This window comes from Mus musculus, chromosome 4 (assembly GCF_000001635.26).
Source record: "Mus musculus strain C57BL/6J chromosome 4, GRCm38.p6 C57BL/6J".
Classification (NCBI taxonomy): Eukaryota; Metazoa; Chordata; class Mammalia; order Rodentia; family Muridae; genus Mus; species Mus musculus.
In genome coordinates, this window is record NC_000070.6 from 43526164 (window position 1) to 43553562 (window position 27399).

The window sequence follows — 27399 nt, forward strand, 5'->3', positions numbered from 1 at the left end:
CAGTTCTAGGTCATCCTCCACTACATATCCAGATTGAAGCCAACCTGGACTACAGTTAGACCTATCTCAGACAAAGCAACACACACATATACCCCTATTATACACTACCATGTTAATATAAATAATACTTGGATTAAAAAAAGTATATCAGGCTGGAGAGATGGCTCAGTGGTTAAGAGCACTGACTGATCTTCCAGAGGTCCTGAGTTCAATTCCCAGCACCCACATGGTGCTAACCATCTCTAATGGGATCTGATGCCCTTTCCTGGTATGTCTGAAGACAGTTACAGTGTATTCATATACATAAAATAAATATCTTTAAAAAAAATAAAAGAGTAAATCTTCTTACCTCAAACTAGTGAAGCACGGCAAATGTATTTATGTATGTATGATATATGTATGTATTTACTTTCGAGACAGGGTTTCTCTGTATAGCCCTGGCTGTCCTGAAACTCACTCTGTAGACCAGGCTGGCCTCAAACTCACATATATCTACCTACCTCTGCCTCCCAAGTGCTGAGATGAAAAGCGTGCACCACCACCAGTTGGCAAGAAATTATGATATTTTTGTTATCTGGGAAAGGGTTGAGACAGGGTCTCATGATCCTACCCACGCTGTCTGGTCTTGAATTACTGAGGATGGCCTTGAATTCTATCTATCTATCTATCTATCTATCTATCTATCTATCTATCTATCTACCTACCTACCTATCTATCTATCTATTTTTAAGGCAGGGTCTCTCTATGTAGCCCTGCCTAACCTGGAACTTGCTATGTAGACTGGGCTGGCCACCTCTGCCTGGGATCAAAGGTGTGTGCCACCATGTCCACCTGGAACTTCTTATCCTCTCTTTTTGGGTAACGATGTACTCAAACATAATTTTGTTATGTCATTAATTGGTTATTTGGAAAATACGGATTCACTGAGCCACACAGATGTTGCAAATGTTAACATATCTCAATAAATCCACTATACCAAAATATCACATTCTTTAATATCTTGATTTGTTTCATTGGAGACTCTTCAACTATGTTTTAAGTTTGGTTAAGTTGTAAAGTCATAGTGTCAGAGAAAAGTTACTCAAAATTAGAATTTTCACTTGAAAATTTGGCTTATATCTGTTAGGTTTTTCTCTGAAGTGACAGAGCCATCATTCCTTTTTGAGAACAAGTCTACCAGATATCCAAGTCTGAGCACCACACTTTGTCAGTCACTCTTCTAGAAAGCATGCTATTTACACACACACCTGTACATGATCACACCAAACGGGTCACATTTAAAAATGGCCTGCTTTTTCTCAGGAAAGCCATCGTACTTCAGTATGCAGAACTGCTCCGAGCAGACTTCAGAGTTCATCAGAAGGATTACAGAAAAGACGAAGTTAACATGGTCATAAGTCATAGCACTTGGGAGGTAGAGACAGAAGATTGAGGAGTTCAAGGCCAGCTTTGGTTACACAGTGAATTTGAGGCCAGCCTGGTCTACATGAGACCCTGTCTCAAACAACTATAGCAACAATAACACAGAGAGAGAGGAAAGGAGAGAAAAGAAACGTTTTTGCTTAAGAATGAAGATCCAGGGGCTGGAGGACTAGCTCAGCAGTAAGAGTCATGGGTACATTTCCAGAGGACCCAGGTTCAATTCCCAGCACCCACATGGCAGCTCACAACTGACTGTAACTCCAGTTCTAGGATCCAACATCCTCATATAGACATACACGCAAGCAAAACCCAACAATGCACATAGAAGGTTTAAGGGGAGAAAAGAATTTAAGATTTAGGGCTGGAGAGCTGGCTCCTAAGTAAAGAGCACTTTACTTAGGAGCTGCTCTTGCAAAAGACCCAGGTTTGGTTTCCATAGTAGCTTATAATTGGCTGTAACTTCAGTTCCAGAGGCCACAGCGCCCTCCTCTGGCCTCTGCAGGTACTTCACACATGTGAAGCCCATATAAGACACTGAGGGGCAGCACACATGGGCGAATACACATGAACGTCATATAAAAATCAGCACCTGAAAGGGAGAGACTGGTGGAGCTCTACGAGTTCAAAGGCCAGACTGATATACATAGCAGGTTGCAGTCTAGCCAGAGCTACATAGTGAGACCCTTCTTTAAATAAAAGATCATGATTCAGAGCAGAAGATGTAGTTTGCTTGGTAGAGTGTTTGACTAGCATCATGAGGCATGAGGCATTGAGTTCAATCTCCAGAACCAAATAAACTGGGTATGATGGCACACACTTGTAATCCCAGCACTTTAGACTTAGAGAGAGGAGCATCAAATTCAGGCATCCTTGGCTATACAGTGAGGGCCAGGCCAGCCTGGCTTTCATGATACCCTGCCTGGCCCTGCCTATTTGGATGTGTGTATGCTCGCCTGTGCCTGCAGTGCGGAGGCCGGAGACGGATGTCAGGTATCTTTTATTGTCCTTTGCTTTATTTTTATTATGCGTTTTGTTTCATTTTTTTTAAAAAGACTTATTTATTTATTTAATGTAAGTACACTGTAGCTGCCTTCAGACACTCCAGAAGAGGGCGCCAGATCTCTCTACAGATGGTTGTGAGCCACCATGTGATTGCTGGGAATTGAACTCAGGACCTTCAGAAGAACAGTCAGTGCTCCTAACCGCTGAGCCATCGCTCCAGCCCTGTTTCATTTTTGAGACAGGATCTTGTACTGAATGTGGAGCTAGCTGCTTGGGCTCGACTGGCTGGCTCACTGAGTTCTTGCCTCTGACTCCAGCAGTGGGGTGCACACACACACACACACACACACACACACACACACACACAGCTTTTACATCTGGCCTGCAGAACCCAAATTTAGGTCTTCATGTTTGAGGCATCTCCCCAGCCCTGAGAATGGAGGGATGGCTTAATGGGTAAGAACTTACTGAACTAGCATGAGGCTTGGAGTTCACATCCCAGCACCAACATAAAAATCTAGGTGTGGCCCTCATATGCACCTTTAACCCCAGCATTGTGGGTGGTGGAGATACCAGCCTAGGCCAGGATCAGTGACAGAGCCAGTCTCTAGGGGATAAAATGGAGTGGGATAGAGCAGAGCACCTAATGTCCTCTGGCCACCTCAAATGCACATACTTCTGTATGTGTGCATGCTATATTTATACACATTAAGTGCACACACACCAAAAATCTCTAAGACAGTAAAATTAGTTTTTATAATTTATCCGGGACTTTTTTCTTTTGAGAAAAGGTCTCATATAGTATATAGTTTATGTTGGCTTGGTACTCTTGACTCTTCTGCCTCATACTGGAATTACAGGGAAGTGTCAATATGTCTACGATACTCAAGAACAATTTTTTTCTTCCAAGACAGGGTTTCTCTGTGTAGCCCTGGCTGTCCTGGAACTTGCTCTGTAGACCAGGCTGGCCTCGAACTCACAGAGGTCTGCCTGCCTCTGCCTCCTGAGTGGTGGAATTAAAGTCACTGTTCTGTTCAAGAGCATTCTTAAATAAGTAGGATGTGTCGGTCTACATCATCAATCCCTGCTCCCCCCCCCCCCCCCAGTGGCAGAAGCCGGTGGTTTCAGGCTAGCCAAAGCCACATAGTGAAACTCTTGACTCAAAAAAAAAAAAAAAAAAAAAAACCAACAACAACAACAACAAAAAAAAAAAACCAAAAAAACCAAAACAAACTAAAAAGAACCTTCTTAAATGAAGTTGCATTTACGTCTTATATGACCATTAGTGTGATCTGGGGCCATTGGCTTATTCTGTGCTGAGATGGCTTTACTCCATAGTATTTTTGCACTATGTTATGTTGAGGCTGTGAAAGAGTTCTTTTCAGAGCTTCATTATGAAACTAATTTTGACATCTAGATAGCTTAGAGGGTCTTGGAGTCTCCAGAGAGGGGACCTCATCTGAAGAGCAGCGGAGGCTGCTGGAGCATCCTCCCAGACTTCCAAGCTATGGCTGTGGAGATGTGCATGATTGGTGGCTGTTCCTGAGGACAGCATGAGGAAGTGCCGGCCGGCCGGAGTGAGCAGCTGTCCCGGCTTGTAGCTAGAGCTCAGTTTAGATTACAGTTCACGTGGGAGGCTGTGGAAGAGACTTCATCTCCTAGGCCCTCAAGTCACAGTATTATGACATTGAATCTGGGGCCCAGGGCCCGCAGCAGTGTGCAGTGGAGTTATCAGTCTGTGTGTCAGAGAAGCGATAATGCATTTTGATTTTCCAGTGCTTAGCACAGGCATGGCTTAGTAAATATTGAATGGGTGAATCACAGGAGACAGGAGCAATGGCAGGAAGCTGGCACTGTCCCTAATGGGCTTCCCTGGGGAGGACATTAAGTATTTCCATCCACTTTAAACTCGCTGGAATGGGAGGAAGTTGATGGTGATAGGTACTCAGAGGGGCAGCAAATGAGCACTGTTTTCTACTTGGTAAGAGAAATACTGAAATACACTGGGCAGCAGGATTGGCTAAAAAAAAACCACATAAAAACACTCGCTAACACAAGAGGACTGTCATGCTTTGAGCAGAGACGGCAAGTGCAGAGAAAAGCTGAAGACGGTATGTAAATACCTCCTTGACTGGTTCCTTCTGTGAAACGAATATCCAGATAAGCCAGGCAGCTACCATCAGTAACCAACTCTTGCTTGGCCTCTAGGTGGCGCTCTGCCCCTCTAACTATAAAGTCTCAGACAAGATCAAGTTCACCTGTTTTTGACAGGAGCACTCCAACCCTATCAACAATTATACTGATGGAGAAGCCAGAGCCTGGGTTTTGTGCGCAATAACTGCATCAGCCAATCTTACACACACAAGCACGTGCACAATTTTAAAAAAGGATTTGTGTGTACCGTAGGGGCCAGAAGCAGACATCTATATTCCTGTCTTTCTTTATTTAATGTGTACTTGCTTCTGTGAGTTTATGTGAAGGAACACACGGTCAGAAGTGGGCACTCAAGTCCCCAAAACTAGAGCTACAGGCAGTTGTGTGCTGCTGTGTGGGTGCTGGAAACTGAGCCTGAATCCTCTGCAAGGGCAGCCAGCGCTGCTGAGCTTTCTCCAGCCCTTTAGTCCTGTTCCTTTGAAGTTGCTTTTGAAGAATGGAATTTGGCCACAGACTAAATCTGAACCTCTTTCTGTACTCTCTCCTGGTTGAGAAGAATAAGGTGTACTGGTCAGAGAGCAGCGACAGGTGCTGTCCCGGGGCATTGGAGCTTAAGCATGGACAGTGGCTCTGCAGGCAGTCCCCCAAGCAGGGTGACCGCTGGGTGCAGGGTGAGAAAGGGCCTGGCAGGCAGCCTGTTCTCATCGACTGACTCCCACTCTCCCCCAGAGTCCCTGAGGAAGACCTCCCGTCTCCTCATAAAGCCAGGCTGCAGCTGTAGAATCACCTTTATTGGAGTCTGACCTGTTTGGGTTTACAACCCTCAAGCCCCATAGGTAGCTGGGTAGGGGATATAGTATCAAAAAGGGATGAGTTGAGCTGACGTGGCCGTGGGGACTGGCTGGAAGCTGCTGGCAGGCTGGAGCAGCTGGGGCCCTGGCAGGTTCAAACTGAGGTACGGCAGCATTAATAATACTCTTGGAGCGTTAATACTCTGGAGGGGGGCAGGCACTTAGGGGCCCTAGGGTGCAAAGGCACTTGGGAGTCAGGGAGAGGACACGGCTTGCAGTGGGACTGGGCAGGGCCAGGCCCAGGGTTTGGCAGGCACTTTGGGGGAGTGCTGGGGTTGGGCAGCTTGGGTCCTGAGCAGCCCAGAAGGCTTTGGTAGTGGCAGGCACAGTCTCTGGGCTGGGTCTGCATTAAATACACAGGGCTTTTTTAGTGCTCGTCTCGAAGCTCTGAAGGCAAGAACTTGTACTGCTGCTGCCGGATCTGGGCGAGCTTTTTCCGAGCCTCTTCCAGCTCTCGTTCCTTCCGAAGCATCTCTTCCTGTGCTGCGATAATCTGAGGGATGAAGGGCCAAGCGACTCAGAAAGATGTGCACTGGGGGCAGAGGCAGGGGGATAGTGCAGGTAACACTGTCCCCAACAGTGTCTTCTGAGAGGCTCACCTGGGCAATGCCCCCAACCATTTTCTCCTTCACCACCACCGTCTCATTCTCCTGGTCTTCGAAGGCTGCAGCTTTCTGGGCCGCCTTTACCAGGTTATCTGAGGCCCTCTTCACTGCATTGCCAGCAGCCTGCAGAGGGAGCAAACAGCAACTCCTGAGAACTCAGGGTTCTAGTTCAGAGACCGTTATCATGGCTACACAGTGCTAACCATCAGCCTTCCACAGGACTAGGAAGGGAGGAAGTCTCAAGGAAGGACGGTCTGGATTAGGCTGGCCTGTGCAGAACTGTTTTGACTGCATTCAGGGGCAGAGCTAGCACCCGTGGGTGGCACCACTCCTTGGGCAGGGGACTCAGGATTCTATGAGGAGGGAAAGCTGAACACTAGCATGCAGCCATGAACTCACAGCTCTCTGCTCTTGCCTGTGAATGTACCTGAACGAGCTGCTTCAAGTTCCTGCTACCGTGAGTCCCCAGCATTGATGGTCTATAACCCAGAATCATGAGCCAAATGAACTTTCTCTCCCTTAAACTGCTCTTGTTAGGGTATTCTTACCATTAGCAACAGGAGACGAGAGGCCCTCAGCACGGCGCTTTAAAGCAGTGTAGCAGCGAGACAGTGCGTCACTCAGTTTCTTACCTGGAGCCGTTTCATTGCCTCAGAGTCCTGATCTGCTTTGACCTTGCAAGCTACCAGGAGCTGAGCTGTGGAGGCAGCTACTTGCTTGGCTGAGGAAATGAGTTTCTCCTGGCTAGCATGGCCCTGGACAGCTGCGTTAGCTGCTTCACACAGATTGTTGGTGGCCGCAGCCACCATACGGGCCTAATGGGGACAAAGAGTTAAGATTAGAGTATGCCTCTTGCTCTGGTCCATTCCACCCCAGCCTCCTCAGGTTTACCCAGCTCGGAAAGACACCCTGGGTGTTAGACACTCACAGCGGAAATGAGGCCCTGCGACCACTGCCCATCATCCAGTGCATTGGCTGGAATGGCGCCCACCTGCAGAAGGAAGAAGGGAGTCCTCTTAGACCTAGGCTGTCCCTACTTCAGAGCGACTTGTGAGGCTAAGGGTGTGAGCGCCTTGTCCTCATTCCTCTGGTGCTAAAGTACTGACCTTTCCTTGAGCCACCAGCTCCCTCTGGGCTGCTGACGCAGCCTTTACCAGTGCACTGGTGGCTGCAGCGATGGACTTGGCAGCTTCTAGGATTTGTTCCTCAAAGTTCAAGGACTCATCCGCCTCCTGGAATGAGAAGGTTACATAGGGATGGGGAGTCGGGGTGGGGGGAGGGTCATGGAAAGGAAAGGGACAGAGGTGGAGACCTCTGGCCGCTGTGACAGGCGGAAGGGGAGGGAGGAGCCCTGACCTTGGGTTTGGCCCTGGGCTTCAGCTGCTCCAGCTTCTTGGCTGCAGCCTCGATGGCGGCTGCGGCTCCCAAGAGTTCATTCTCAGCAATGACAGTAGGGTCCTCTGGGTCCACCCACTCTGTTCCTGTGGGACGAAGGCAGGAGAGGAGGCTGAGGCAGGGCAGGGAGCTCGGAGGCACTGGGGAGTTCATTTAGCAACACCTCATCTATGAGGACCAGAAGCACAGGCTAGCTCAGAGCCAACCAGGAAGCAGAGATTGGACCATGACAAGAACGTATCTTCCCTCCTGTCTCTCACTACTTCTTACCTTTCATGGCTTCAGCAGCCTGGATGAGCTCAGTCACAGAGCCAGCAACCCGCTTTGAGTGTCCAGTTAGCTGCTGCTTCAGGTCTGGGTTTGGCTTCTGAAGGGTCTGTGTGGGGACAGAGCGCACGACAAAGAGCATCAGGTCCTAGGTTTCACATTCACCTGTGAAACAGGGCAGCCATGCTCCCAACCACAGTCCCTAGTGCACCGCACAGCACAGCCCTTAAACACCAGGTCCTGCTCAGGTGCACACAGTGCATCAGGCTCCACACAGGGAAGAGTGTGGGGTGCCACTCACCGGCTGACAAGCAAGGAGTGATGAGATGAGAGGAGAAGGTAGAGAGGGGAGGCCAGGTGGGAAAAGGAGAAAAGAGAAGAGGAAGACGTAAGTGGGAGAAGCCAAGACAGGAAGAAGGTTTGGAAATGAGGATGATTTGGAGACAGGTGATGGGTGGGTTTGGTGTGAGGAGGAGCGGCGCCTCCCTCCCTCCCTCCCTCCCTCCCTCCCTCCCTCCCTCCCTCCCTACCAGCAGCACGTGGTCCAGCAGTTCCAGGTAACCATTGGCACACTCCCGGCCATAGTGCAGGGCTCGGAGCCGTACATCAGGCGCCACTTCTGGGTGGAAAGCTGCTTCCTGTCCCCAGAGCAGCAGGTTAGCTTTAGAGCTTCAGACCCCCGCCCCCCCCCGAAGCCTAGCTCACTACCCGCATGTCTACCTTGCAAGCCCGAAGCATGTCCGCAATAGCCCGTCGGCTCAGATTGGCTGTGGCAATGACATCTTCCTGTCGACAGGAATTGCCAGCAGCAACGGCTTTGGCTGTTGCCATAGTAATACCCTTGGTCATTCGGATGAAGTCTTCAGGGGTAGAGGTCTTGGCAGGTGGCTCTGGGGAACAGAAGACCTGTTGGAAAAAAAAGAAGAAAGACTTTATGGTGTCCAAGATGGGAAGGCAACAGTCATGACTTAGTTCAAACATCCACGTGTTCAAAAAGAGTTTTTCTTCTCTTTCTTATTTATTGTTTTCTCTTAACAGAAATTTCCTCTCCCTTCTCTCCTCCCAGTCCCTCCCCCACACTTCCCCCCTCCCCCAGATCTGGGGAGCGGGCCTCCCAGGGATAACAACCAAATACGAATACAGCATATCAAGTTATAGTAAGACTAGGCACATATCCTCATAGTAAGGCTGGATGAGGCAACCCAGTAGAAGGAAAAGGGTCTCCAAAACAGGCCAAAGAGCCAACACCCCCACTTCCCACTGTTAGGAACCCCAAAAAACCACTAAGCTACACAACCAGAACATACACGCGGAGGACCTGGGTCAGATCCAGACAGGTCCCCTGATCACTGGTTCAATCTCTGTGAGCCCTTATGAGCCTGGTTAGTGGATTCTGTGAGCTGCAAAAAGCTTTTCTAGAGTAGCTACTGTGGGTAAAGTCCCTGCAGATATTCCTATATCAAAGCCAATACAGAGCAGTGCTGGCCATGGTTCTGTCTGAGGAGAGACTCAAATTTGAGCAGCGCCTTTTGGCCAGGATGCAGCTCAGCAGAGAGACGTGGCGATGTGGGAAGTATGGTAATGAGCAAGCAGAGCGCTGAGGAATGCAGGAGAGGCCTCACTCACAGCCTATCACCCAGTGCCCCTGGCTTGTGCTTACCGCCAGTTCCTGACGTATGTGCTCTGTGGTTGCCTCTAGGGCCCGTGTGCCTTTGGTGGCCTCATCTTCCACAGCCTTCACTGTCTTGAGCAATGATGTCACATTGGTCACCATCACCTGAGGGCAGCAGTGGAATGGGAGGAGACCATCTTTAGAAGCAGTAGGAAGTGTGTTAACCATCCCCATCCCTCCTGCTGCTGCTCCTCACTGCTTCCCACCTTGGCAGAGTTCTTGAGCTGCCACACTGCAGGGTCATCCCCAACTTTGCCCGCTGCAGCCTTCGTAGCGCTGATGAGGTCACCCAGGGCCTTGGCTACGTCCTTTACTGCATTGATCAGCACCACCTGTGTGGGAGACATTACTCTGCTTTGTGAGGGGGGAAGGGCAACAGGAAGTGAGGCTTGGGACAGAGTTAGGGATGTTGGGTAGCTACCTGAGTTTCAGGGTCTTCGGCTCCTAGGCTGGCTGCACCGAGCTTGACCACATCAGCGAGGCGGGTAATGGTGGCCACGGAGGACTGGGCGGCTTGTGCCAACTTCTCCTGGCTCCCAGCTGCATTCTGCACTAGGACCTTGGTGTCCTCCACAAGAACCTTTGCTGTCTTTAAGATACCCTCCCTGGGGAGGCCCCAGCCTGGTCAGCTTTCCTCAAGAGTCCCAACCTCCAGCCCAGTCTTCCTTGGGCCCGCGCCAACCTCCCTCCCTCCGGGCAGTCCCCTGCTCACCGGTGGTCAGCAAAAGTTTCAGCACCCTCACGGTTAAGTGTGCCAGCAGTAGCGAACATGATGGTGGTGTCGAGGTCAGCAATGATACCAGACACAGCACTGGCTGCTGTAATGCAGGCCTGGGTACCACGATTCCCAGCCTGGAGTGCAGCCAGAACATGGGAGACCTGTAGGCAAAGGGAAAGGGCAAAGTTACCCATGCTTGAGAGGACAAGGAACAGGCACTGGGGAGGCACACAGAGATGGGAAAGACACGCAGCCCCAGGAGATCAGCAGTCACCTTCTCTGACACTCTGCGGGCACACTCTATGAGCTCCTTCTTGGTGTAGACATCACTGGGGCTACACTGCAAGGCACCTGCCTTGGTGACCAGAGCAGAGCAGCCATGGCCCAGCTCCTGTACTCGGTGTTTGATGTGAGCGCCTATCTGTGAATAACAGAGAGGGAACATTGGTGATTTTGAGAGTGCTCAGAAGGCTCCACTGCACCTAGAGGAACCATGAAGGATGCTCAAAAACTTGGATGAGTGGGATGGAGCAGTGGGTAGAACACTGTGTGAGCCTGGTCACCAGAGTTAGATTCCTGGAACTCACAGTGAGGGAGAAAACTGACTCTTCCAAGTTGTCATATGACCTCTAAATGACATGTACACAAACCGCACACACACATACACTAATAATAAACAAACAAACTTTAAAAAGAAACATGTAGCCGGGTGATGGTGGCGCACGCCTTTAATCCCAGCACTTGGGAGGCAGAGGCAGGCAGATTTCTGAGTTCAAAGCCAGCCTGATCTACAAAATGAGTTCCAGGACAGCCAGGCTACACAGAGAAACCCTGTCTCGTAAAACCAAAAAAAAAAAAAGAAAAGAAAAGAAAAAAAAGAAAAAGAAAAAAAGAAACATGTACCACAGACTAACGGAGTTCCAAGAAAATATTCCCTGCACAGCTTTTTTTGCTTTCATAGTCAAGCACGAGTCCCCTGCTTCACGTGGAAATAGTGAGAGAAGGCACCGCACGGTGAGGACTGTGCTAAGCACCGTGCAGAGCAGGGAGAGACGCACTTATGCTTGGTTATTTGAATCAGAGCCGTAGACTATGATCCAGCCTGTTTGGGTTTATGGAGGGTCTGGGAATTAGGCACGCCCTACTAAGATCCAGTTACTCACTTTCTTGGAAGGAAAAGCCAAGAGCTTAAGCAAGGATAAGCCTCATGAATTTGCCACACGGAGGTACTTGGGAGGGAGGAGACTCAGCCCAGCAGAGGCGGTGCCATAGGTCTCACTAGGGTTGACAGAGGCTAGAGAAGCAGAAGCCAGAAGCCGGTGGATTCTGAGCTATGGATCCCTCTGACCTGTGACTGAAGGCTTTGATCCTTTACGTCCACACAGCCTTGCTCACCCTCTATGGAGTGGCCTTGAAGGTGTACCTTTTATCTGACTAACTAGAGTGAGGGAGCGTGGGACAGCCCTGGGAGCTGCCAGGGGAACAAGGGCCATGAACTGGAATCTCCTGAGAGAAGGCAGTATGGCTTCCATGTTTACCTCTTCATTTTCAGCAGCCACAGCTGCAGGCTTGGCTTGTGAGGCCAGTCGGCCATAGTCACTGGTCAGCTGGTTGGCAAGAGGGCCTAGCTCTTCAGGGCTGGTGTTTGACTTGGTTACCTGGTGATAAGGAAAGAAGTGAAGTTCTGACCAAGCTCAGCTCCCTAAGGGCACTCACTCCTCATGTTCCAAACTTACCATCTCCTGAACAGTGACAGCAATGGCCTTGGCTGTCCTCACCATGGTTGTCTGGTAATCTACGAATGAGCCTTCTGGGTCACCCATAGGTCCTTCATCTAGCTGAGGGAGGGGGATGAAACGGAGAAAGACTGTCAGGGTCACTGCTTCTGTGCCAGAGTCCCTCTGGGGTACCCTGTGTCCGCAGGTACCCGAGGCGCTAACCTGGTTGATGGCCTGAGTGATAGAGTCCACCATGCCGCCAACGACTCCTGCAGCACTGGCTGCTTCGTTGAGGGTCGTCGTCAGGTCTTCTACGGCCTCTGTCATCATCTGCACAGCCTCCTCCAGGGCTTCCTGGGTGTGTGCTGCTTGCTATGGGGACATGAGGGAAGAAAGCCTTTAGCTCCTGTCTTTCTAGATTGTGCTAACAATTATTCTCCCCGCCCCCTGGGCCTCCTTTCTACCTTGGGGTTACCACCAGCCTCCTTGGCAGTATATAGCAACTGCAAGGCAGACTCTGCCAACGTTTTAGTCTGGTCCAGAAGTGCCATCTGCTGTGGGTGGCTCAGGGTCTTAGACGCAGCACCCACTGCAGCCAGGGTGAGTGGTTCAAAGTACTGGGCCATTTGGGACACCTGAAACAGACGCTGGGTTCAGTGTCAGGTACTGTTAACCTATCTCCTCAGCTCCTCACACGATTCCTTACGTACCTTGTGTCCCAGCTGGGAGGCTTCAGCCCGAGCAGCGCTGGCCAGCGGCTCAATGAGATGAGAAATTTCTTGCACTGCAGTGAGCATCTGGGTGTGCAAAGCCTGGGAGGAAGCAGACATCAAATCTGAGTGTAACTCTAACAGTGCCCTCTGGGGCAGAACCCCATTCTTCCTTCCTACTGCTTGCGCATGTGATGGTCGTGGGGATGGGACCTGGGGCTTCGTGTGTGCTTCATACGCTAGCACCGAGTTACACCCCAGCTCCCGGCTTCCTTCCATATCTAATTCCTTACCCAGCTCCAGCATATCCCAGCCTTCGATGTCTTAGTAAAGATTCTTCTGAACTCCTTCCTTCTCCCCCACACACCCTCCCTGAGCCTGGACTCTCCACTCTTCAACACATTTCTCCTCACCTCTTGAGAGATTCCTTCACGGGGAGCAAGCTGCTGGCTGACAGCGGCAAGCGAAGCCTGATCTAGGTCCCGCAAGCAGCTGTTCAGAGCCGCAATGGCTGTCTCACACTCCAGCTGCCCTGGGGCTTTGTCCCTGCAGAGACATCACTCTTAAAGTCTCTTTAAAGGCTGTTACTTACCCTCCCCTCCCCTCCGACAGTGTGCCACCTCATTCCAACTCAGTCATCTGCCACATTGTTTGTCCCCAGCCACACATGCCTCCTAACCCTCAGTACCTCATGCTTGTAATAAGTTTCTTGATGGAATCTGAGACAGTCCGAGAGTGGCCAGCTAGCACAGACCAACGTGGGGGGTCTCGGGGATTGACTGCTAACGCCCGAGCTGTCTGGATGAGCCCTCCAGCACTCTCCAACATTGTCTTAGCAGAGATTACAATGGGCTCCATGGCTGCTCTGCCCTGAGGAGAGAGGAGGGACGGAGGCGAGTCTCATGACTTATGCTCACGAAGGTGAAGTGGCTCGTGGTGTCTCTGGTGCAGTGCCTCACCTCAGGGCTGATCTGGGCAGGGACGCTGGAGAACTCAGGGTTGGAGGCAAAGGCACTCAGGTTATCCACAGCTTCCAGCAGAGGGGCTGTGGCTGCTCGGCACTGGGCACGGTTCTCTTCTGTGAAGTCCCCATCTAGTGCCTGAAGGGAACAGGGAGCCTTAGGACTTAGCAAGCGGGCACACAAGTGAAACCCAGGCCACCCTCAAGGGCTCAGAGGACTGGAAGACTGGATAGACAAGGATAGGAGAATCTAGCAAAAGACCCCAGAAAATGAGTAGGAGACTCAGGCAGAGAAGGTGGCTTGGGTCAGGGAACCTGAAAATTCAAACAGTCGAACCTTGATGGTCTTGACAAGATTGGCTGTACTGTTGGCCACCTCCTTGGCTGACTGTACAAACTGGCGCTTGGCAGTGGGATTGGCAGTCCTAGCGGAAGCCAGGCGACAGCTGTTACACAATGCAGATGTGTGTTTGGCTACAATAGTGGCTGCAGATAACACCTGAGGAGACAGAGATAGAAAAGCTGTGATAAGAGCCGGAAGGAAGAATGCAAACCTAAGGGAGCCATTTCAGAGGTGGAGGACAAAGGATGGCACCTCAGAAGTCTGTTAGGAGGTCTGGGAGAAAAAGGTGCTCAAAGATGAACAGGACATGGAGGCGGGATAAAGGACAACAGATACATTAATAGAGAAAGATCTAAGTGGGACAAGTGGGAGGATGGGCTCAGTCTCGAGAGAGGACGTGCCCTCAGTGCTATGCAGAAGAACAAGGAGACACGGCGAGAAGCCCTTGTGAAAGGTGGGGGACGAATCTTGCCTTCTCCTCCCTCTTTCCTCTTGCAGTCTGCCCATCCTTTCTCAGCCCGCCCATGGTACCTGTTCTCTTGTATTACCTGGGCCTGGGTACAGCCAGGCTCCCCCAGACTCTGACAGGCCATCTGAATTGCCTGGTTTGCACGGGCAAACTGTGTGGGTTCCACCAGTCCTTGCTGTCCAGCTTGGCTGTTGGGGTCAGAGACACCAACTAGATATGCTGCCTAAGGAGAAATGAACAGTGGAGGAGGGGAAGGTGGGGTTACAGAACAGAATGTATCTTTCTCAGTTCTCTGGGGAGAGAAGCAGGAATAAGAAACCACCGTCACCCAGCTTAAAACAAACTTATTTTGTTAAACTGACCCAACTATTTCAGAATCTATTTAAAAAGGTACACAGGTTGGGTATGGTGGTGCTTGCCTATAATTCCAATACCCAGGAGACAAAGGTGATGGTGAGTTTGCCTGGAGTGCGTAGTAAGTCGCCATCTCAAAAAAAAAAAAACAACAAAAAAAGATTTTTAGTGAGCTTCATTTCAGTTTAGAAGTGTGTGTGTTTGTGGGTCACAGAATGAAAAATACAAGTGCAGGGCACTGCCAAGTGGCAACAGAAGTATATGGAAGATATGAGCACGCACAGAGGCAGGAGTGTGAGTATATGGAAGATATGTGCACGCACAGAGGCAGGAGTGTGAGTATGTGGAAGATATGTGCACACACAGAGGCAGGAGTGTGAGTATGTGGAAGATATGTGCACGCACAGAGGCAGGAGTGTGAGTATGTGGAAGATATGTGCACGCACAGAGGCAGGAGTGTGAGTATGTGGAAGATATGTGCACGCACAGAGGCAGGAGTGTGAGTATGTGGAAGATATGTGCACGCACAGAGGCAGGAGTGTGAGTATGTGGAAGATATGTGCACGCACAGAGGCAGGAGTGTGTGCATGAGGATAGCCTAGTCTACGTAGTGAGCTTGAGGCCAGCCAAGGACTATCCTGCTAAAAAAGGAAAAAGAGGAAAAGACAATTCTAGAAGTAAGGCTGTTAAGGCCTTAGCAGCAACAGTACCACCGAGCTTTGGCAATGGATGGATACAAAGATTTCTAATTTTAATAATGGGAAGACATCATAATAGTCAATTCATACTGCAATTAACATATGACAGCTTTGCTTTTTCTTCTGTATGTTTCCCGAAAAATAAGAGAAGAACAAAAAACCAGGAAGATGTTTTAGAGGTCAAGCCTGGGCCTGGAGAGACAGCACAGCAGTTAAGAGCACTAGTTCTTGTAGAAGACCTGGGTTCAATTCCCAGCAGCCACTTAGTGACTCAAGACCATAACTTGTTTTAGGAAATCTGACACCATCTTTTCATCTCTGAAGGCACGTGGCACTCACATGGTACAGAGATACATGCTAGCAAAATACTCGCACACATTAAAAAAATAAAAAATAAGAGTCAAGCCACTGGCTCTGAGTGGGGAGAGTGGAAGTCAGACAAAGGGACAGGGTGAGGGAAAATGGCAGGCAGGCTTCTAGGAAAGAAAAACAGCTTCAAAGAAACCCTCAGGACAGTTTTTTGTTATTTTTGTTTTGAGACAGGGTTTCTTTGTGTGGTCCTGGCTGTCATGGAACTCACTTTATAGACCAGGCTGGCCTCAAACTCAGAGATCCACTTGTTCTGCAGGTGCTTGGATTAAAAGTAACCCTACCCCTGACACTCCCTCCCCTGTAACTGATACAAGTGCTTCACCTGGGTGGGGGTAGCTCGGCTAGGGCTCTAGCTCAATCCTAGCTCAATCCCCAGCAGCAGTAGTAAAAGCCTCACAGCTGGTCAGTGTAATCCGAGCAGTCACAGCAACCAGGACTGTTGCATTCAACAGCTTCTGATGACCACTGCTCCCCCCCCAACCTCCGCACCCCCCCCCCCCAGGGAGACCCAGATCTCACATGAGCTTCTTGATTTATAGCTTTGAAAGGGAGAAAGGGCATGCATGGGAAGCAAGAGCTGCTCTCGGGTCCACCTTAGGAAATTACCTGTGCGGCTGCCTCCGTGAAGCCACAGAGAGCCTTGGAGGCTGTGGCAATGGCATCTCCAAACTCCGGCAGATTTCCATTCTTGGCATTTTGGGAGATGCCAGTCATGGCCTCACCTAGGACCTAAGGAAGAGTGGAATCAGGCTCTGATCATGCCCACTGAGCACCAGTGTTACATCACCTTCCATGTCCCTGTCTCTGCAGCTCCTCGTCCCACTAACCTTGGAGTTCTCCATGACACTGTCCAAGCAACCGAAGTAGGACATGTCGTTGATGGGCTGGACTGGATTCTCCAGGAGTTCTCGGACTGTCTGTGTAGGGAGAGTGACATGAAGTTTGATTCTCCCTCAGCCCCGGCCGGCTCCTCAGTCCCGCTCCCATGCTGAAGGCTCACCTCTAGCTGCCGAAGTGCATTGTCACACTCCTTCTGGCCAGGTGCCTGCTGGGTGCACATGGTGATGAGCTGGTTGATGCTGTCCGTCACTGCCCTGATGGGGGAGGGGAGTGTGGAACTGAGTGAGTAGGTCATCTTTCCTGAGTCCCGTATGCATGGGATTGTATATATTTTTCTTTTGCTTTACTACTGCTATGCCCAGAGTGTCTCATGAAATGTCTTCTCTTTGGCCTTCTCACAGCTCCCCAGAGCTGGGCTTTCCAGCTTACCGGGCAGCCGCAGCCAGCTGACTCTTGAGGTTGGGAGAAGCAGGGTCTGTGGACAAGGCCTTAGCGGCAAGGAGAAGTTTGCTTGAAGACATGGATATGCCCTTCAGGTTGGACACCACCTGGGCTCGGTCCTCCTGGCTCTGTTAAAGGGAAGCATACATTACTCTGTCATGCCTGTCTCTAAAAGGACGCCCTTTCCCAAGTATCCAGTTCTATCAGACTAGACATGAAGGAAGCAGGGCAGACCTAGATTCTCAATACCCTACTTTGCTCTCAACTAGACCCTTCGTACCGGGGCCTGTCCGGCCATCTCCACACCAGCTTCCAGGAAGGTGCTGAAGTCCTGTCCAAATCGGCCGGAGGCCCGAGCCAGGTCCTGAGGAGTTCCTCGGGAGGCTTGCACCAGTTCTGTGGCGGCCTGATTTAACCCAGCTGCAGCTTCATTCAATCGGCTCTGTGCTTCTTGAAATGTCCCCGTGCTTGGAGGAAGCTGCGGGGCCAGAGGGGACGTCAGAGAGATGAGGGGGGTGATGGGAAGGGAGAGTTTAGGAAGGGAAGGCCGGGGAGTGGTGCAAAGCCTGGGATAGTGAGAAGACACAGATCTGGGACGGCAGGGTCGAAGGATGAGCCCAGAGACACAAAGTCCTCCGTTAGCCATGCCCGGTCCTCTTACCGAGTCACTCAGGAGTCGCTTGCTGGCATCTCCAACGGCTCGTAGGGCATTATCCACGTCTCTTTGGCCAGGCAGGCAGCTGACACAGCGGTTCAGGGCTTGGGTCACTGCTTTAGCTACCTGAAGTGGGAAACAGGGTTGCCAAAGAGGGAGTAATTTGGGAGAGCCCCTTTTTACACTGGGTCACAGGAGATAACCAGCTGTCCTGACACTAAAACTGGAAGGAGAAGTAACTTTTATAGCTGAACAAGCTGAGGTTAGGGCCACACACAGCAATAACCCATTCCAAAACACCTACAAACACCCCAACCTGCTGCTCAGGGAGGTTTGTGCCTTAGTTTAACACACACGTCTATTAGCCAGCCTGAGAACACAGGAAACAGAAGAGCGTGTGCCCTGTTAGGCAGGCCTTGTGAAGAGCCCTAAGCAAGCGGTCAGTAGGAGCCCCTTCCCGACCTCTGACCTGAGCAAGCCTTTGCTGGCTTTCTGGGTCCCCTGGGTGTCCAGATGCTTTTTTTGCCTCTTCAATGAGGCTGCTGGCCTTGTCCAGAACGTCGCTGGCTGTGTCAAGCACAATGGCCTGCACTGCAGGATCTGATGTCAGCGCAGCCACACCCCGCGCAGCCTGGGCTAGTGACCTTAGTCCACCAGCTACATCCCGAGCTGCAATACCTGGGAACACACAGAGAACAGAGGTTTGCTCTATCAGCCCCTTACCCACAAGTCCCCCCAGCCCTATTCCTAGCCCTGCAGACATACCTGCATAGTTCTCATTGCCCTGGGCAATCTCCCCCAGCAGCTTGGCGATGGCAGAGCTCACCGCTTTGGTGCTGTTGCCAAGATCTTGGGTACACTTCTCCATCTGCAGATAAGGGGGGGGTATGAAGGCTCAGGTGGAGGAGGAGGAGGAAGCAAGGGGGCATCTGAGAAAGTTCTTGGGGAAGGCTGGCGGTTTCAATGATGGTTCTATAGCACTGCTGAGATGTTCAGGGTTTGAACGAGGGCGCTTTATAAGACTACTCACTGTTTCCCCGGGTAAGGGCTTAAGCTTGCCATCTCGAGCTGCTGCTTTTATTTCCTGTAGGTCTTTCTCTAGATTTTGTACAACACTCAGTGCAGAATCCATCTCCAAAGGTCCACATGCCTCCTGAGCCTGTGGCAGTGAGCAGCAGAGGTTACAGTCCTCCGTCTTAGAGGCTACTCTGTCTGGCTTCTCCCCAGCCCAGGTGCTCTGGGCAGCGCCTTCCTTCTGTCCCACAGCTAGATGGCTGCCATACCTTCTGAGCAGCAGTGCGCAGCTCGGCCAGGGCAGTGCCTAGGTTCTTTGCGCACTGACTCAGCTGCATTGCTGAAGCCTGGTCCTGAATTGTTGGCACTGAGGCTTTTGCCGCTGCCACCATCTTCCCACCTGGCTGTTGGAGAACACATTTGCAAATGAGGTATGTCAACCTCCCTCTAGCTTTGAACAGACACTGGTCAGGATACAGTAAGCACTCAGGTTTGGTCTTGGCTAATAGCAGATATTCAGACTGGGAAATTTAAGGTCATGGAGACATGGGAGGGTCTGGTCTTAGAAGTGGAGTGTCTTGCCTGCAGGAAGCTCTGGCTGGCAGCAATGAGGGCGAGCTGAGCACTAGGGCTGTCAGGCTGAGCTTGACTTCCTCGGACACCCTGCACCAGCAACGGAATCTGCTCTGCCACGGCCTGAAGGTCAAAACGTCATGAGTACCATATTCTGGAACCCTCCTTCTCACTGCTCCACACTCCCGCACACCCCTTGGAGGCTTACCTTACAGCTCTGCACCAGTAGGGGCTGGGGGCCCGCAGAGGCCTTGGGGGCAGAGGCTGCATGTTGGGCTGCAGCAATGGTCTGTGTTGCAGAGGCTGCAGCTTGCTTGGCTGCATGCTGGGAGGACAGAGGAATGAGAAGGCCAGGCATTCCCAGGCCCTCACTACACCCTAAGGCAACCATCCATCCCTGGCACCCCTCCCACTGTATCCACCATTTATCCTTCCAGACCCTGCCCAGATCCCCAGCCTCACCTCCAGGCGCTGCACCAACTTCTTCTTGATGGCGTTCTGCGCAGCTGCATTGGTGGCCATGCGAAGCCCCTCAGCTGCTTCACGCAGTCGCTGCTGCTGTTCCTCACTGTCAGGGTGGGCGGCTGCTCCCTGAGAGGAGCGTCATCCACCATCACTTTGATTCAAATACACTCTTTTCTCAATCCTCTAAGTCCAGTTTAAAACTCATTTGTTTTCCTGATCTAATTTCGAATTACCTTCACTGAGGCTTTAACTGCTGAGAGCTGAAAACTGTTTCAGAAAGGACAGGTTGTGGGGTCCCCGGGTACCTCATTGCCACTAGGATGTGAATCTTTCACTGGAACTACGCCTGTCCTACAGAACTCTCCGTGTGATTAACTCAGTGTGAGCAGGCAGGCCTGGGGAGGGGAAGACTCTCTGGAGAAGGGACCTCAGGAATCTGTAGCAGTTGCAAAGCCCAGGGGACCTTTGGCGGGTGGTCCCCTCTGATGGTCTTTACACCTGGGGTGTCAATGTCTAATGTGATCCTATTCTGTATGGCTAGTGGAGACCTCTAAACCAAAAGGCTCTCTGCCTTCACAGGGTACCAAGAACAGAGAGCAAGCAGATGTGGCAGCAACCCAAGGAAAGTGGGGACAGCAGACCTTCAACATGAAAGAAGAATGCGGACCCCCATGGTCAGAGTGCACTGTGAGAGTCAGTCACATGGCTATATGCTTGGCTGGTGGCCGACCTGCAGGCTGGGAGCCAGGACCTTCCTGGCAGTTTCCTTATCTATTCTCTTCTACTTTCTGCTTTCCTGGGGTGGGTCATCCCATCAGACAAGGCCCTAGCTGGCCCTCTCCACTCCCACCTCCCCTTCAGGGTCTGTAGAGAAACCGACTTTGTACCTTGGCCGCCTCCACCATCTTGGCGGTGGCATCAGCGAGGATCTTGGCAGCACTCAGGAGCTTTCTAGAGTTCTCCAGATCACTCTCCCCCTCAGCATCGGCCTTGATAGCATTGACCAGGTCTGAGGTGGCTTGGGCCAGGATGCGGGCCTGGCGCACCATCTCCCCTAGAACACAGGAGAGCCGCAGGTAAGAAAGCCAGAGACACTGACAGAGGATAGGGAGGAGGGTGAGTGGGCTTTCCGGAACAGAGAAGAGACTGGCAAAGGTCTCAAACGATTTCCCCTGAGGTCCAGGTTCCTGGGTTAAGATCTCAGGACAGATCTCCCGGTGAGGTCCCATGAGAGGAAGGGCCAGTTTCCAGCTAGTATTTCTAGTGCATGTCTTGAGAGGATGAGGCAGTCTCCTTTGAGTGGTTCGGGGTAGGAAGCTGAAGTGGAGAGGCTAATTTCCCCGTCTCCTTCCCTGTTTACAAGCCTAGCTAGCTCTTAACCATGCACCTTGCCACCTACTACTGCGCATAAACTTGGTCTCTTTTTAAAGTGCGCCAAGGAAACAGAACAAGGCTTATACTTCTGCTTTACCAATGGGGAAGTGGAGGCTTTAGACTGACCAATGAGCCCAGAGGGACAGAGCTAGAAAGGCCACTGTGCTGATCCTCAGAGGCTGGGTGGCTGGATCTATAAGGTATGCCCATGGGTGTGGGGGACCCATGCCGGGGCTTTTGTTTCCCCGGAGGCGAGTACTCTTACCAGCATCACCCATGGAGCTGAAGATGTTTTCAGTGACGGTGAGGATGGTATCAGTGGCTTGGTCATACCGACCGGCAGGCCCAGCTCCGGTGGCGTGGGCCTTCACGTGCTGCAGCAGCTCATTGAGGGCCTGGGTGACAGCCGTGGCTGCTGCTCCTACCCCTCGAAGCAGCTGTCCATCTTCTGTAGCTGCTTGCGAGGCAGACACACAGCCCTCCACAGCTTTGGCCACCAGTCGCCCAGCCTCGACTAGCTGTTCTTGGCACACAGGTGAGCTGATTGTAGGTGCTACCACCTATGAGAAAAGAATTTCAGACATGCAGGCAACAGAGGAGCTGTGAGATGGGTCTCTGCAGTTTTCCTGGTAGTCACTGGGGTGGTGCTGAGGCCCCAGGAGTCAGAGATAGAATGAGAGGTTTGTGTACATATGCTGGTAATATTATTCAGAGGCAGGGGATACCGCAAATCTGGGCTCACCTTGGTACAGGCCACCAGCTGGGAAGTGGACAGAGCACATTGCGTAGCTGCAGCAATCACTTGGGTCTGAAGCCCGGAATCCTCTGTGCGCTGGGCCACACTCTTGGCCTTGAGGACCAGGGCGGCTGCAGCACTTGCCACTGCCTTTGCTAGCTGCATTAGAACATCCTGAGGGCAAGAAAGTGGCCAGTGAGACCTGAGACTGAACTTAGATAGAACCCACGGACACTTCTCACAGGCGTAAGCGGCTTCATTATTCCCGCTGATTCCAATCAGAGGACAGTATACGCACAAGCATTTAGAACCTATCCCAAGCCCCTCTACCTTGAGCACCCAGAAGGAGAGACGCTCACCGAGAACAAACCCTCACCAACAGAAACAGAATCTATACCAAAGGGAGAGAGGCATGAGGCGGATACACTCGGACAGTGATGGGGAGGGAGGAGCAGGCGGTACACTGGATGGGCATTTCCTATCTCCATGCTACTCAATCTCAGGGTGCAAGGAGTCATCTGCAGGTTTGGGAGCGAGACCCTGTCCTACCCTATCTGATTTCTTTTCTTCAACCCTGTCAGTCTAGGCCTCCCCATCTCCCATCATGTCTGTTCCCCTGGGAGGGTGAGGAAGAGGCGTGGAAGCGAGTGTATGCGGCTCAGAGAAGACCAAGCTGGGAAGGCCCAGGCCAGAGACCGTTACCGTAGGGGAATCGGGGGAAGATGGAGCCCCAGCCCCTCTGGGTACACACATCTGTATGGAAATCCAGGGTGAAAAGTCAGCTGAGGCAACTTGGCTGGGGTGGGGGAAGGGAAGGGGTAGCTCGAAGGACATCATCCTCAGTGTGGCAGGGGTGTCTTGAGATAGCTTAAAGCTGGGCTATGTACAGGGGAGTCAGGGCTAAGAACATCATCAAGGGCAAATTGAACCAGGGGATTACATTTGTTCTGAATTCTCACCCCCATGGGACTAGAAGTTCTCAGTATCATATCTGGAAACATGATTGGGCTGGTTTGGATAGGTCAATTCACAGAAAGAAGGACTAAGCTCTAGATTTCGGGTCAGAGATTCTCTCCTAGGAGTGGGGCTCTGGGAGCTGGGTTTATCACCAACCTGGAAGTGGGGGTCAGTGTCACTTTCCCCAATTTGCTGCAACAGCTCCCCACTGGCCTGGCCCACGTTCCCGGCTGCCTGCAGCAGGTTCTGACGGGGCTGTGGAGAGTGCACACCTGTCAGAAGCTGCTTGACGCTGGCCATGGACCCACAGGTCTCACTAGCTCCTGGGTCACACTGCCTTCTCGGGGTGGAACCCTGTGTCCACCCTCACCACAGCCCTGTGGCCTCTGACCTCAGCGCTGGCGGGCTGAGCACTGCGAAGCAGTTCCGACACAGCCCCTGCAAGGCCCTTTGCTGCTTGCAGAAGGGGCCGGCCATTGCCGCCTTCATCCTCCAGCAGGGCAGCCAATAGCTTCACCCCACGGGACATCTCCGTCAGGTTGGAAGAGATGGTGGTGACTGCACAGCCCACTGCTGTATAGTCTGTCTCTGCAGGATCTCCTAAAGACAGAAATCGGAGAGAGGAAGATGCTGAGATGGAACACGGGGAGGAAGTACCATTGCAGTTAGAGACGGACACACCCACAACTTGCCACACAGTCAAGGTAGTCACACATGGAGCACACCACACACCATGCTGTGCACACCCGCTCTCCCACCCCTTCCCACATACACAGGGTGGCATCCAGCCTACCTGCTGTCAGGTTTACCACAGAGGCAGTGCCAGCTGTGATGGCATCTACCTGGGAGTGGATCTCATGCTTTGATTCATCCATCTTGTTCTTACGCCAAGCTTTGGAGGCCTGAGAGACCAAGGCGAAACCTTAGGGTCTGCTCTGGTTTACTTACCCTCTCTACTCCTTAGAGCCCCAGCTTGAAACCATGGCTTCTTCTCTACCCCATACTCACAGCATCCTGGCCAAGAGGGGGTAGAGTCTCAAAGTCATCCAGAGTGGCCTGGGCAGCCTGCACAGCCTGCATGCTGGAGTTAATGGTTCCAGTGAGCGCCTGCTGGGCTGAAGTCTAAAAGATAGGGAGAGAGGAGCAGAGACCAGAATGGAACGCTTCGAGGATGAAGTAAGAGGCTGGGGAGAGGAGTATAGAAAACTGTTTACTCATGACACTCAGGAAGGGACCTGTGTGCCACGGCAGAGGTGGGGCATTCTTACCAGAGGTGGCATGTGTCCTCGGTGCATCTGGCCACTGGTGATCTGCTGCTGGGCAGGTGGCATGCTCCCCACCTGGAAATTCTCAGGACCAGAGGCTCCAGAGCGCATGATGGCTGGCAGAGCCACAGAGCCGTGCTCCACTTTCCCCACTCGGTTGTACTGCTGCTGAAGGACTGTTGACCTGGAGACACGACCAAAAACTACAATACCTCTGCAGCCCTAGGACTCAGGGCAGCGCTTTTCAACCTTCCTAATGCTGCGACCCTTTAACAGAGTTCTCATCATGTTGTGGTTACCATACCAAAACCATATCCCTAACCATATCTCATCGTCCAATCGTAAAATTATTTCATTGCTAGTTCCTAACTGTAATATTGCTGCTATTAGAAACTGAAATGTATTTTACATTTGACACACAGGTTATATGATACATGATCCCTCCAAAGGGGTCATGACTTGGGGTTAATGAAGTCTTGTTCTAGCCTGAGCCTAGTGAAAGAACCATGAGCTGGAGCCATGGCTCAGCAGTTAACAGCACCTGCTGCTCTAGCAAGGACTAGAGCTTAGCTCCCAGAACTCAGATCCACAGCTTACAACCACTGTTCCAGTCACAGGGAACTCCAGTTCCTAGGGAGACAACACCTGTCCTGGCCTGAAAGCACCTGAATGTGCCTAAACTGTCTAAGGATGTCACCCAGTGGTTCTGTGCAGTCCAACTTTCTTTCCCTATTCAAGGAACAGGATCAGCCCAACTCCCTTCCTACTTTTTGGGTGACACTGAGTCCTCCAACATAGTAGACTCTTCATCTCCCTCCAGCCCAAAATGGTCCTTGCTTTTTTTCTGTAAGAAGAAAAAAAGGGAGAAGAGTTGAGGCCATTAAGTAAGAGGCAGTCGGTGGCCATTTTCTAGAACTTGGGTCCGGTTTCTAGAGGACTGGCTTAGGGAGCAGAGGGCCCGAGAAGGCTCAGGCTGGGTGGAAGCACTCACCTTCTTAAGGATGATATCTATGTAGCCAGCAATGAGCTGTGCGATCTGCTCGCCTTCTGTCGTCTGTACTGAGTAGTAGCCATCCTGATAGTCTCCAAAGTCCTAGAGTGACAGGGTGGAGACTGAGCAGGAGACAAGAATCTACCCATCATGGAAACATCTGTCGATCCACCCACTCATCCATCCATCCATCCATCCATCCATCCGATATCCATCTATCTATCTATCTATCTATCTTATGCATGTGAGTATACTGTAGCTGTCTTCAGACACACCAGAAGAGGGCATCTGATCCCATTACAGATGGTTGTGAGCCACCATGTGGTTGCTGGGAATTGAACTCAGGACCTCTGGATGAGCAGTCAGTGCTCATAATTGCCGAGCAATCACTACAGCTCAACCATTGGTTTCCTTATCTCCCTCTTTAGAGGGGATATTTTGCTTGAGCAGTGGCCTTTCTGCTACAGTTTCATATACATGTCATTTAGACTCTTTACCCCTCCCCAGAGGCTACAACTGGGACGATAGCAGCATGTTTATTAAATGACCATCCTTGAAGGTTGGCAAAAAAGATCCAAAGTGGAGAAACAGCATCTCTCATTTCTATTTTCATTATCTGGCACTCTATCAAGTTGATATCATTTTTCAATTCAAAACCTCAGAACTATAAAACCAGAGGGAAAGAACAGCCATAAATAGCTGGTGCTGAAAGAAGGGAGGCTTGTCTATTAGCTTTTCCTTACAGTTCATGTCACCTCAGCTTGCTGGCATAGCTACGTTTCTGTCGACTTCCTTTTTATCTGCCTCTTTTTTTTTTAAAGATTTATTTATTTATTATATGTAAGTACGCTGTAGCTGTCTTCAGACACTCCAGAAGAGGGCGCCAGATCTCATTACGGATGGTTGTGAGCCACCATGTGGTTGCTGGGAATTGAACTCAGGACCTTTGGAAGAGCAGTCAGTGCTCTCAACCGCTGAGCCATCTCTCCAGCCCCTATCTGCCTCTTTTTGATACTAAATAGCCCTGGATGGTCTGATCCTCACATTTGGTCCAGCCTAGTCTCAAATGCACAGCAAACCCCTCTGTCTCAGAGCGCTAAGTGCTAGGATTACACACGTGACTATGCCCAACATGCTTTTCTTTCCTTTTTTTTCTTCTTTTCTTACTTTTTGTGGTACTAGGGACTGAACTCCCACCTTTACATAAGTAGGCAAGTGCTTTATTGCTGAGGTTACAACACCCCGTGGTAGTTTGAATGCCTCCCATTCTCACCCCTGCACCACAGTCTCAGGCATTAGAACACTCGGCTGTACTGTTTGGGGATGCTTAAAAGGTATGTCCTTGCTGGAGAAACTATGCCATGGGGGCAGGCTTTCAGAAATCCAGACTTTAAGCAGTCCCAGTTTGCTCTCTGCTTCCTACTTGCAGTTTAAAATGGGAGCCCTCAGCTGTTCCCGCCTCCATGCTTGCCGGCTGCCCCACCTCCCACACGGTGATGGTGATGAGCTCTCATCCCACTGGGATCATAAACCCTGCATCTGTAAGCTGCCTTAGTCAGGGTGTTTTATCACAGCAATAGAACTCTCCAAGCTCTGCTGAATTGCTGGATTTAAAGAGTGTATCCGTCACCCAGCCATTTACATACCATTCACTCTGTAAGAACGTCTCCATCTCCTCTAACTTCCACTTTCCACAATACCTAACTCTGTCCTGCAGTCATATTCAATGCACCATACCCTAAAGGAAGGGAAAGACCTGTGCACTTGCTCTTGAACAACCACTGGAATCCAAGCACCCACCAGAGTAAAGCTCTTGGGAGAGGCAGCCCAGCGTTTGATGTTGGTGAGGCTCCATTCCTGAATCACCTCCTTGGTCTTCTCATCCACACGCATCACACACTCCTTAGTGATGCCCAACAGCCTGGGCACCAGTTTATTCTTCCCCTTCATCTTTTCCTGAAAGACAGGTTGGAATTGGTGTTACAAGTTAAAGGTCAAATGTATGGGAAATGCTCAGAGCAGCTCTGGACCACAAGGGGACGCTGAGATGGCCAGGAGGGCTAAACAACTGTGCTCACAGATAGGCCCAGGTCAAAGCTCTACTACGGATAGAGGCATAAGCTGAGGAAAGGACTGACAACAGACAGGATGTGCACGGTAAAAGGAAGCCATGATGGGAAAGACAAACCAAGGAGTTTAGGGAGACAGGAAAGGGCAAGAATTTAGACATAAAGAAGGCCATAAGAAGGTCAGAACTCACCTTGACTAGGAAGAAGGAGACACCGTAAGTCTTGAGGGAACGGGCCAGCTTCACGTAGCGTACCTTGGCCTCAATTTCACTCATCTGCCCACAATTCTTGTGTGCCTTCAAGTAGGA

The 27399-nt window shown here is 51.0% G+C and overlaps 1 protein-coding gene across 4 annotated transcripts in view; it reads right to left on the minus strand.

Moving 5' to 3' along the window:
* Nucleotides 1-5349: 5349 nt before the first annotated feature.
* Nucleotides 5350-27399, minus strand: part of Tln1 (talin 1) — a 31071-nt gene continuing 9021 nt past the window's right edge. For 2 of the 4 annotated variants that reach the window (XM_006537770.3, XM_006537768.4), the window contains exons 9-58: nucleotides 27283-27387; nucleotides 26823-26978; nucleotides 25023-25124; nucleotides 24799-24875; nucleotides 24035-24215; nucleotides 23775-23888; nucleotides 23560-23668; nucleotides 23158-23366; nucleotides 22923-23021; nucleotides 22512-22562; nucleotides 21816-21983; nucleotides 21339-21633; nucleotides 20587-20753; nucleotides 19697-19825; nucleotides 19443-19559; nucleotides 19244-19357; nucleotides 18931-19065; nucleotides 18678-18806; nucleotides 18413-18515; nucleotides 18117-18325; nucleotides 17654-17773; nucleotides 17273-17470; nucleotides 16981-17120; nucleotides 16712-16805; nucleotides 16539-16628; nucleotides 16318-16440; nucleotides 14367-14510; nucleotides 13813-13974; nucleotides 13474-13614; nucleotides 13203-13384; nucleotides 12928-13060; nucleotides 12515-12616; nucleotides 12269-12439; nucleotides 12027-12176; nucleotides 11823-11924; nucleotides 11625-11744; nucleotides 10361-10507; nucleotides 10081-10247; nucleotides 9790-9973; nucleotides 9575-9700; nucleotides 9357-9473; nucleotides 8417-8602; nucleotides 8227-8334; nucleotides 7700-7805; nucleotides 7391-7515; nucleotides 7141-7266; nucleotides 6963-7025; nucleotides 6667-6849; nucleotides 6029-6157; nucleotides 5355-5922 (exon numbers count right to left, since the gene is read on the minus strand). In XM_006537770.3, the coding sequence (XP_006537833.1) occupies nucleotides 5797-5922; nucleotides 6029-6157; nucleotides 6667-6849; nucleotides 6963-7025; nucleotides 7141-7266; nucleotides 7391-7515; nucleotides 7700-7805; nucleotides 8227-8334; nucleotides 8417-8602; nucleotides 9357-9473; nucleotides 9575-9700; nucleotides 9790-9973; nucleotides 10081-10247; nucleotides 10361-10507; nucleotides 11625-11744; nucleotides 11823-11924; nucleotides 12027-12176; nucleotides 12269-12439; nucleotides 12515-12616; nucleotides 12928-13060; nucleotides 13203-13384; nucleotides 13474-13614; nucleotides 13813-13974; nucleotides 14367-14510; nucleotides 16318-16440; nucleotides 16539-16628; nucleotides 16712-16805; nucleotides 16981-17120; nucleotides 17273-17470; nucleotides 17654-17773; nucleotides 18117-18325; nucleotides 18413-18515; nucleotides 18678-18806; nucleotides 18931-19065; nucleotides 19244-19357; nucleotides 19443-19559; nucleotides 19697-19825; nucleotides 20587-20753; nucleotides 21339-21633; nucleotides 21816-21983; nucleotides 22512-22562; nucleotides 22923-23021; nucleotides 23158-23366; nucleotides 23560-23668; nucleotides 23775-23888; nucleotides 24035-24215; nucleotides 24799-24875; nucleotides 25023-25124; nucleotides 26823-26978; nucleotides 27283-27387 (6834 nt within the window). In that variant the 3' untranslated portion in view covers nucleotides 5355-5796. Of the gene's footprint in view, nucleotides 5923-6028; nucleotides 6158-6666; nucleotides 6850-6962; nucleotides 7026-7140; nucleotides 7267-7390; nucleotides 7516-7699; nucleotides 7806-8226; nucleotides 8335-8416; nucleotides 8603-9356; nucleotides 9474-9574; nucleotides 9701-9789; nucleotides 9974-10080; nucleotides 10248-10360; nucleotides 10508-11624; nucleotides 11745-11822; nucleotides 11925-12026; nucleotides 12177-12268; nucleotides 12440-12514; nucleotides 12617-12927; nucleotides 13061-13202; nucleotides 13385-13473; nucleotides 13615-13812; nucleotides 13975-14366; nucleotides 14511-16317; nucleotides 16441-16538; nucleotides 16629-16711; nucleotides 16806-16980; nucleotides 17121-17272; nucleotides 17471-17653; nucleotides 17774-18116; nucleotides 18326-18412; nucleotides 18516-18677; nucleotides 18807-18930; nucleotides 19066-19243; nucleotides 19358-19442; nucleotides 19560-19696; nucleotides 19826-20586; nucleotides 20754-21338; nucleotides 21634-21815; nucleotides 21984-22511; nucleotides 22563-22922; nucleotides 23022-23157; nucleotides 23367-23559; nucleotides 23669-23774; nucleotides 23889-24034; nucleotides 24216-24798; nucleotides 24876-25022; nucleotides 25125-26822; nucleotides 26979-27282; nucleotides 27388-27399 lie in introns of all 4 variants that reach the window. The other 2 variants (NM_011602.5, XM_006537769.4) reach the window with 2 other exon arrangements.